This window comes from Pectinophora gossypiella, chromosome 6, assembly GCF_024362695.1.
Source record: "Pectinophora gossypiella chromosome 6, ilPecGoss1.1, whole genome shotgun sequence".
Taxonomy (NCBI): Eukaryota; Metazoa; Arthropoda; class Insecta; order Lepidoptera; family Gelechiidae; genus Pectinophora; species Pectinophora gossypiella.
The window spans coordinates 2992377-3001606 of record NC_065409.1 but is presented as its reverse complement, the minus strand read 5'-3'; the positions used below and the strand labels follow the sequence as shown (position 1 = coordinate 3001606).

At 41.5% G+C, this 9230-nt stretch overlaps 1 protein-coding gene across 4 annotated transcripts in view; it reads right to left on the bottom strand.

The window, feature by feature from the left end:
• Nucleotides 1-515: 515 nt before the first annotated feature.
• The window catches only part of LOC126367294 (uncharacterized), a 537003-nt gene continuing 528288 nt past the window's right edge, over nucleotides 516-9230 (bottom strand). For 2 of the 4 annotated variants that reach the window (XM_050010741.1, XM_050010740.1), the window contains exons 10-13: nucleotides 6925-9169; nucleotides 6707-6848; nucleotides 6142-6277; nucleotides 516-4032 (exon numbers count right to left, since the gene is read on the bottom strand). In XM_050010741.1, the coding sequence (XP_049866698.1) occupies nucleotides 3842-4032; nucleotides 6142-6277; nucleotides 6707-6848; nucleotides 6925-9169 (2714 nt within the window). In that variant the 3' untranslated portion in view covers nucleotides 516-3841. Of the gene's footprint in view, nucleotides 4078-4667; nucleotides 6278-6706; nucleotides 6849-6924; nucleotides 9170-9230 lie in introns of those variants that run through there. The other 2 variants (XM_050010743.1, XM_050010742.1) reach the window with 2 other exon arrangements.

The following is a 9230-nucleotide window of genomic DNA, read 5'->3' as shown; positions in this document are numbered from 1 at the left end:
ATAGTCGAAACAGTTATCTGTGTATACTTACTACTGTATACACAGATTGACGAATGATGTCGAATTCGTTTTCGAATTTAAATGGATCATAAATTATTATGACGTGCTCAGCGGTGAACGAATACATCGTGAGGAAACCCATATTGCCGAGAAATGAACTTTCAAAAATGAATCAATACATATTCTGTTCTTTCTTCTCTTGTTTCTTTTTTTGAAATGAAACTTCAGTTTCGTTAAGCGAACACTGTGAAAATGGGATAAATGCTAGAGATAATGCTATAGTAAACAACTGAATCTACGTAGTTATTCCAATTTTTGAGTTACCAAACGCACTAATATTGGGGACGTTTTTTACATATTCCAAAATATTGTAGCTAATTAGTAGATTACACTAAGTTAATATTTTAGACATCGATCGATTCGTCTCGTTATAATCATTAATTACAAGTATAAATCTTCCTTTTATTGTCTTCAATCTCATTCAAGCGAAGCCGGGGTAAAGTAAAACATTGATGTATTTCTTTCATTAGGTCGTTTTGAGTTTGTATTTGTGTCATAATTGTTTTCTTTTCATACAATTTATTGTGTACAATAATTTAAGGTAGTAAACAATTGTTCCAATGTTTTAGGATTAAAAATATTGTAAAGTTTCTTACATAAGACTTTTACAATACAATACAATACAAATACACTTTATTGCACCAAAACCCGTATTATCCGTATTTTAAGATGTTAACTCAAACTTTCCGTGACTCCGTTCTCAGTTCCTAAGGAAGACCCCGAACTCAGCTCTAAATCGGTATTCTTAGACAGCGCTTTAACCTTATCTCGAGTAAAAGGAACGCGATAAGATCCAAGCTTTTGAAATGTGGTGTTGGAGAAAGCTGCTACGCATTCCTTGGACAGCCATGAGAACCAACGTCTCCATTCTCAATGAGATCAAACGTCAAACATCTGCTTACCACATGCCAGGAGAGAGTCTTGAGTTTCTTTGGACACATAATGCGATCGCCATTGCACTGTTCACAGAAGTACATTATTCTAGGCCTGATTGAGGGTAAGCGTGCCAGATGACGAGCGCCGATCAGATGGGTGGACCAGGATAAGCAGGTAGCAGGGGGCCCAATACAAAGAGCTGCACATATGGCACGGGACCGAACCCAGTGGAGGAAGATCACATACAATCACGATCCTCAGCAGTGAGGGAACGACAAGAAAGATGATATTCTCGACTCCAGTGAGTAGTCTTTAAGTTGAGCACGTAAATGTCAATACCAAAATGCTCAGCTGAGGCCGAGTCGAGAGGAGGAAGTTTTGAGTTAACAACTTAGAATACGGGTGTTTGAATTGGAAGGCCAGACGCGCACTACGAGTTTTTCGCCGCGCGGCAGAAAAAGCAGCGGCATAATGTCGCACTGTAATTCTATACCAAATAGTTTTAAATTGTATTGCGCGCACTTGACGGCAGAGCCGCCGCAGCGGCGCAGTTTTCTCGTAGTGCGCGCCTGGCCTAAAGTCTATGAACAGTGTGCCTTTCTTTCAGAAAACGCTGCTTAATTCAGGCTACTCATATGAGTAGCACTTCTACTCATATAAGTACCATCAAAGACCGAAAATCAAAACGACCATAATTTTTAACAAAGTGTAGTGTCAACGAGTGGTGGCTGAGTGAATTCACTTTGGTTCCGCAATAAACTAAGCTTTAATACAATACAATAAAAATACTAAGAAACGCCAAGAAGCGTGGTTCAAAACCGACCAACCTTATACACAGTTCTATAGCAAAGTATATGGACAGGATATAAATGATCTCAAGTATTTATTTGAGTAGCAAGCATTTAAAATAAACAGGTAAGTAGGTACTTCCTTACCTATAGGATAATTATCAACTTTTTCAATACGCTTGAATCGGCGTTCTATGTGTGTGGAAAATTCGATTTTAAAGAAGTAATAGTTTGTTTTGTTAATGTGACATATTGAGTCCTCTCTCGCTCTTGTGTCCTGTGTGTCAAAGTCAGAAGTTCAAATTCGTACAACTTCGTGTTTTACCTCGGCATACGAATTGGTGCGGGGCGAAGAGGGTCCGTTCTATACGTAGTATTATTCCTTATTATAATGTGGTAGCATGCATCTATTTACATTACACATGTCATCACGCCTCCATAACAGAAGGTCATGAGTACATCACGGGGTAGTTAGAGTTACATCCAACGCAAGATGAACTTTTCTAAGCACACACACTTCACCGAGCTTTCTTGATTTGTGACTTATTGTAGATTTGCCGCAAATGGCATTTGGCCGAATGGCTGGACAAATGGGGAGCGCTGAGGGACACAATTTAAGACAACAGGCCTGAAAGTGCCCAGTTGGGCGCGAACCTCGACTCAGGGCGCCGTCTGAGAGGGTAACTTATCTATATTTGAAACAGTTATAAAGTGAAGTTACAGTGTAAATGCTTGTTACTCTAATAAATAAGCAAACATACAATTAGGTCCGTTAACATTAGGAAACAATACAATTCATGATATGTGCCTAAGTATACCACAAATGATCGACAATAAGCAAATAATACAAATCAATAAATAGCATTCAGTGACATCGCATTATATATACACTTAACATACTTTAGTACCCTTCATTTAATGGATTTTATATTGGTTATCAATTGTTACAGTGACTATGTTTACATTTAGTTACTAGTTCAATACGTCGTAGTCAATATTTACATAAGTACCTATGTATTACGATTAAGTAGGCTACGATCGTGAAACAACGCATTCTCTGTCTCTATCACTCTGTGTTACAGTGCGAATGATAGAAAGAGAGGCGATACAACCGTCCTATGAGAACACAAAAACTTTAACACCCTATACCCAACAATGCTTCGATCGGTTTGAAAGGAATCAATTTAAATGTATATGAAAATAAGTGGGCCTTACAGTATATACAAAAATATCACATTATTTCGAGGCCGCAGCTTTCATTACTTAGTCAATACTTATTTCCTTTTACCTAAGTTGTCGGTTAGAAGCGTAAGCTACACATTGAGAAGTTACCGTGTTCAGCTGGTCTTACACGTCTGCGAAAATCTTAACCAACTCGATATACACTGCTGTCATAGTTATACGACATCTCCTTGAACTCTTGTGCGATCAAGCAATGTATATTAAGTGATTAATTTTCGGACACATGTACGATCGCTTTTAGTATTAACACTATTGCCGTCGAAGCCATCACGTTCGCTGCAAGCTGTCGCAAATCACGTGTGATATTCCAGATTACGCAAGATATTGACGAGGAAATGTCACGAGCAAATCCAATTTATAACTAGAAAACGAATCCCTGACCAATTTATACAAATTAGCACATCAATGCCACGTCTTATCCACTTCTTCCTATATCTACTAATGGAACTCTAGGAAGCTAACATTAGGTGCTTTGTCATAAGTTTAAGAGTGAAAAGACTACGTCACCTACTGGATCTAATAGAAAGAGGCTTCCTCAAGCTGTCTAAATGTTAATAAAGCTGCAGCCTTGGGTCGTGCAGCCATCCTCCATACAACGCTACATAAGGCCCCCGTCCCGACGTCCGCTCACACGCTGTTTTCATAATTTCCAATCTGTTTTTCTCATTTCATCCACATCATTCCAAAAAAAAAACACAAAAACAGCGTAGAGAGTAACGGAACGAACACACCCTAAAATAAAACTATTAAATTTTGGCTTACCGTCAATTTACAGGCTACGCGAAAGCGAGACAACACTATCGATAACCAGTCAGTAATCGTCACTCCACTATCACGAAATAGAAAAATATATAATTTGGGGACGTGGTTTATTGCTAGTTTATACAGTCTTTGGTGGCGTCGGGGGAGGAGCCGCCGGAGAGGTCGTCGAGGAAGTCGAAGGTGGCGACGGCGGCGCGCTCGGTGTCGCCGTAGCGCACGAAGAACCCGTCGCGGCCGAGGATGGAGGGGCGGCGCGCGCGCGGCCAGCGCAGCACGCCCAGCCCGCGGCTGCGCAGCGCCGCCGCTGCGGCATCAACCACCTCGTTACCTCTCTACAAGCGAGCGCCCTCTGCGCAGACAAGTGCGTGAGCGCCCGCCACCACACCCGTCTGACGTCACGCTCGCGACTCAAGCACTCACGCGCATGGCGCGCCTAGACGCACCGCTCAAATTCTAGCTTTTTAAATTGTTATTAAAGCTTCATCTTTCAGGTTTTCTTTAATTGATAGGTACGTTGGTCGAATTATTGATTCTGATTTTAATAAACCTTTTTTTAAAAACAAATGTATTGTCTTGAAAGTTGAGCGGTGAGTCGTAATGAGGTCTACTCGAAATGGGGCGAGGGAGTGAGATGGTGCGAGTGAGTGAGAGCGGAAACGAGTGACGTGGCTGACGTGTGACAAAGACAGACAACATGACATGACAGGAAAATCCAAGCTTGACAAGTTACTACAGAATGTTCATTCATTGCATTATTTTTTTAGGGTTTAAAGTCTTAATATAATGTGTAGTAATTTTCCAAACTTTTGCGCAAAATGTCGATCAAGGAATCTAAATTCAAGGAAATAATAACTTCGGGTTATTATTCAGTGACATAAATACCCCTTCAACATTTAGCGCTTACAACGAACAGAGAAAGCAACCAAATGAAAATGAAAGTAATCTTATGAAAACATGTATTTTTCTGAAATTTTACAATTCCTTATAAACAAAACAGCAAAAATAAATTAAACAAAAGTTACACATTTCACAAAGCGTACACCAAGATGCAAATTTCACAAAAATACACAATGAAACAAGAAGGAGATACATCGAAATGAACGCTATTCCATGATTCCTTAACCTATTGTAAAGAATACAGCATAATTATGTACCTAATTGGCTAATAATATAATTATTTTTAAACATCAACTGGGATCAAGTAAGTTACATAAAATAATTTATAACCATTTCAAGAATAGTGATAATGAAATTCACACTCATTTACATGTGCTGTATTCTTGAAATATGTCCACACGTTCACAAAACTTAGGGTATCATAGTAACCACTTATGTCCTGCGGTATGACATCCGCCGAGGACTTCGACCAATAGCCGTACGATGTCTATCTAAATAGACAATTTTCGCTGCATCGTTAGGTCGAAGCCCTCGATACAATTCGCGACGCGGATGTCGTGCAGACCCCGCTGGCGGGTTAAAAGGCACATTGAAACAATTCTCCTCTAAGTAATATTGGTTTTCACATTTGCGCATATAAAAGTAAGTGCGCAATGTCAACAAAAGCAATATTGCTTTGATGTGGCCTTTTAACCCCCCCCCCCTGAAGGACAAGTAATTCTAATATCAATGGATTTATTAAATATATTGTGAATGTGTGGGTACTATTTTACTTAACATGAAGTATCTAACAGTTATTTAATATTCTGTTGACTGGATAATTATGGTTAAATGGCAACATCGAAGCAATTCATCTAAAAAGCAATGGTAAGTGCGCCATGTCACCAAATGTCAAATAGCAATATTGCTTTTTTAGGTGAAATGTTTCGATGTGGCCTTTTTAATTCCCCTCGGCACAATTGACATGCCAAACCAAGTCAACGTCAACTTGTGAGATCGAAGTTGAAAGACCCAAAAAAGTTCTCTTAAAAAATTCTATCTTCGATTTACTTCTATCCACAGTTCTTCACAGATTTAAAATTTTAAGAAACTAAAAATTCACCGATTGATGTCTTATTCATGTCAAACGTCATCGGAAATACTCTGTCTGTTCCATCATTTACTGATCATTGGTCATTGACCTCACGATCCATTTATGAGAGAAAAGACCATTTACCATCTTTGACAGATACGTATTTTTTGTGAAATTGTAGTGTCTGATAGTAGTAAACTCCTATCGGCAAAATAAGTCTTGGATTCGCTATAAGATACTAAAATCGAACTGGAGCAGCGAGGTGGAGAATGTTCCATATTAATTCCGTATGATTGAGGGGAGGCATGTGCCTAGCAGCAGGACGTATATACGCTGCTTACGTTTTCATGTAAGTGATGAAACATTATCCTTCAAAATTCAAAAGCCCTTTAAATTCAAACTCCTCTAAGGTCTTTCAACTTAGGTCACAGCTCATAAATTTACCGGTCTTCTGCCGCCGCGAACGGTGTAGGCGATGTAGGCGAGAGTATGGGGGCGGAGCCTCCGCTGGCGAAGACCCACAGGATGACGGGGACGAGTCTGATGACGCCAACATCACGTCCAGGAGGTTCGCCCTCGCCTGTAACGAAGAGCCCTGGGGTTTGATCAGATTGAAGTAACTACAGGCAAGTCTGCATATATGGTAGAATTTTGAGCTTTTTTGGAACATTGCAACCTCATTCCGGTGGCGCAATTTTTCGTGTTTTTTTTTAAGTGTTAGTTATAAGTAAGAGCCTCGAAGATAAAAAATTCCGCCAACTAAATTACGAACAGGCTCTTTCAAAGCTTTAACCAAAAAAATATAGCTTAGTTTATAGAGCCTATTGGATTCTATAATATATTGCATAATAGAGATTCCCTTTTCTTCGTGCCCAAGTTATGAAGCTTCTTTATTCTTTTAATAATTACACAAAAGTCTCCTCCCTACTTTTCACACCTAGGTCCCTACTATACACATCTTTTTCCTTTTTATAAAACATAGACAGTGATTAATAGGTAATTTAATTACCTTAGGATCGCTGAAGTCAATGTCTTTTTCAACGTGCACCCAGCCCGTAGGCGCCCATAGCGCGCCATCTTTGTGAGGATGTGTCTTATCGACTTCTTTCCCATCCGTCGTCGTCGCCGCACCTTCGCTTTGGCGGATCATCCTGTAATTATACATTGACATGTGATCATTTTGTTCAATAGAATATTAAATAAGTAGTTGTGATTCCAAGGATATACCTGTTAAGTTCTTCAATAACATCTTTGGATGTAGCGGCCTCATGGAAACTTAACGTGTGTTCCTGTTTGACAATGATGGGTTCTGGCGCCGACGTCGACTGCACCGCCCCCGGGCGATTCCTCTCAGCCACCGGGATCTTCGATCTGTTCCTACTCGGCGACGACGGTGGCCTTTTTCCGCCCATCAGCATCGGTATGCGACTCTTCTCATGCCTCCTAACCGGAGTCGCCTCATTCTTATTACTTACTATCACAGTTTCAGCAGTAGAAGTGCTCGTCGTGTTAGATTCAGTCATTTGAGGGGAGTTCGTCTCTGGTGACGAGGTCTCCTCCTCTTCTGGGACGGTAACTAAAGCTCCCGTGCTTCTCCTACAAGCACTCAACACCTCATCCACGAGGGACAGTTCAGTCTCACCGCTGGTGAACGGGAAGCTCGACGATTTCGACAAACAAGTATCAATCTCAGCTATCTCGCTTATTGCCACTTGTTTGTTTATAATTATATTGACTGTGTTCTCTTTCAGAGCAGAATTGTTTTCTAGGCTTCGACTAGATTCAATATCACACGGCCTCTCTTCTTTCGTTTGAGCTAACGGCTGATCGTCGAGATCTGTCAAATGACTCATGTCGATGCTCTTATTTATTTCATTCTTTCTCTGCACTTTGAGTAGATGATGATCATCTAAGTCATTTTCTGCGTTATTTCGTGCAAATTCGTCATAGTAATCTTCAGATTCAGCGTAAGGATCTTCTCTTTCGATAAATCTTGGCGTGGATCTTGGCTCAGATACAGAATCGCTGTATTGAATTCTCAGTTGTTCTGGATGGACGACATCACAAGAATCGTTTTCAGAGAAACTGCCAAAAGAGTCCGGCCTTTGCCTATCTTCGGACACTTCACTACGTGGACCAACGGAATCATCATCGAAATCTGCAGAAGCGTACGGAGGTGGTAGCTCTCTTATTTCTGATACTGGTCGCGATGAATGCGAGTCTGACTCCTCTCTGTCACGACAGTATTTTTGTTGCTCTGCAATAAAGTTCAAAACGTTTTGTAACGCTTGCTCCCGATCCTGAAGAGCCATTGCTTGAACGTCATGTATTCGTAGGTGATTGCTTGCATCTTGGGACGGTACACCCCTTGAAGAATTAGAGGCTAAGCTTTTTGTGCTTTCATATTTGACAAGGCGGTAGAAATCTCGAGTGAAATCAACACCCACGTTTCCACAATCACCATCCTCACTTAGTGCAGTACTGGACCTCTTGTCCGGCACATCTGAAGCATCTGACCACGATCCGCCAGGAGAATGAGTGCCTGTGCAGTCCCATCGTTTTTCCGAGGTAATTGGGTCATCTCCTATTCTACATTCGTCGATTTCAATAGTCGCAAAACCACAATCATTCCATAAACAATCACCAACATCTTCTTCTAACTCTAATGCGTCGTCTTCTCTAATACTGGGTAACGTTGATAATGATATTTGTCCCGGCGTCGTTATTTCAGCGAAGGGTGATTGTCGGTCTCTGAGATCTTCACAGGAGAGCGATAAACTCCAGTCTTCCAGTTCTGCTCTATCGTATTCTAAATCTGCAAGATCTCGATGTCTTTGTTGTAAAGCTGATCTGGCATCATCTAGTTCGAGCCAGTGTTGGACGTAATCAGCGTCATACTGTGAGCCATCAGCTCGGTCATCTGCTGTACTCCCCCATGAGACTCGCTCGGAACTCGTCGTTGATGCTATAGCTGGCCTTCTGAGTGGCCTCTCTGGCGCTGGTTTCAGATCCAATACTAATACACCTGAACTCGGCGTGGGGGTGTCAAGACAGCTTGTGGGGCAAGTTGTGCCAGCTAGGAACTTGAGACAGAGATGTGAATCGGAGAAGCTCCTCACGACATGTTGGAAAGGCAAGACTGGCCGAGATGGCGGGTAGCTACCCCTGACTCCTGCGAATGCTACTCCAATAGGGAAGTATATGTAATCCGCGTCTGATGTTAGGAGTCTGGCATGCCGTCTTTCTCTCGGATTGATGGAGACGATGGTTTGGTTGTCTGTTTCGTCGGAGGCCTCGTTGAGGTCGGGCAAGGCTCTGTCGGCGGCGTGGTCGCTCTGTCGAGAAGCATCTGCTTGGACGTCACTTGACATTGTGGAGTAACCCTCGTCTTTCGCCCCGCTTTCAGGAGATTCTGCACCAGCTTCCCCCACTTCGCCGCTTTCTTCTTCTGTCACTTTTTCTTCGCTTGTTCCTGGAATACAGAGATATTCATAACCAGTTAGATTATTTTAGAAAAATAGGTAGAGATTTTT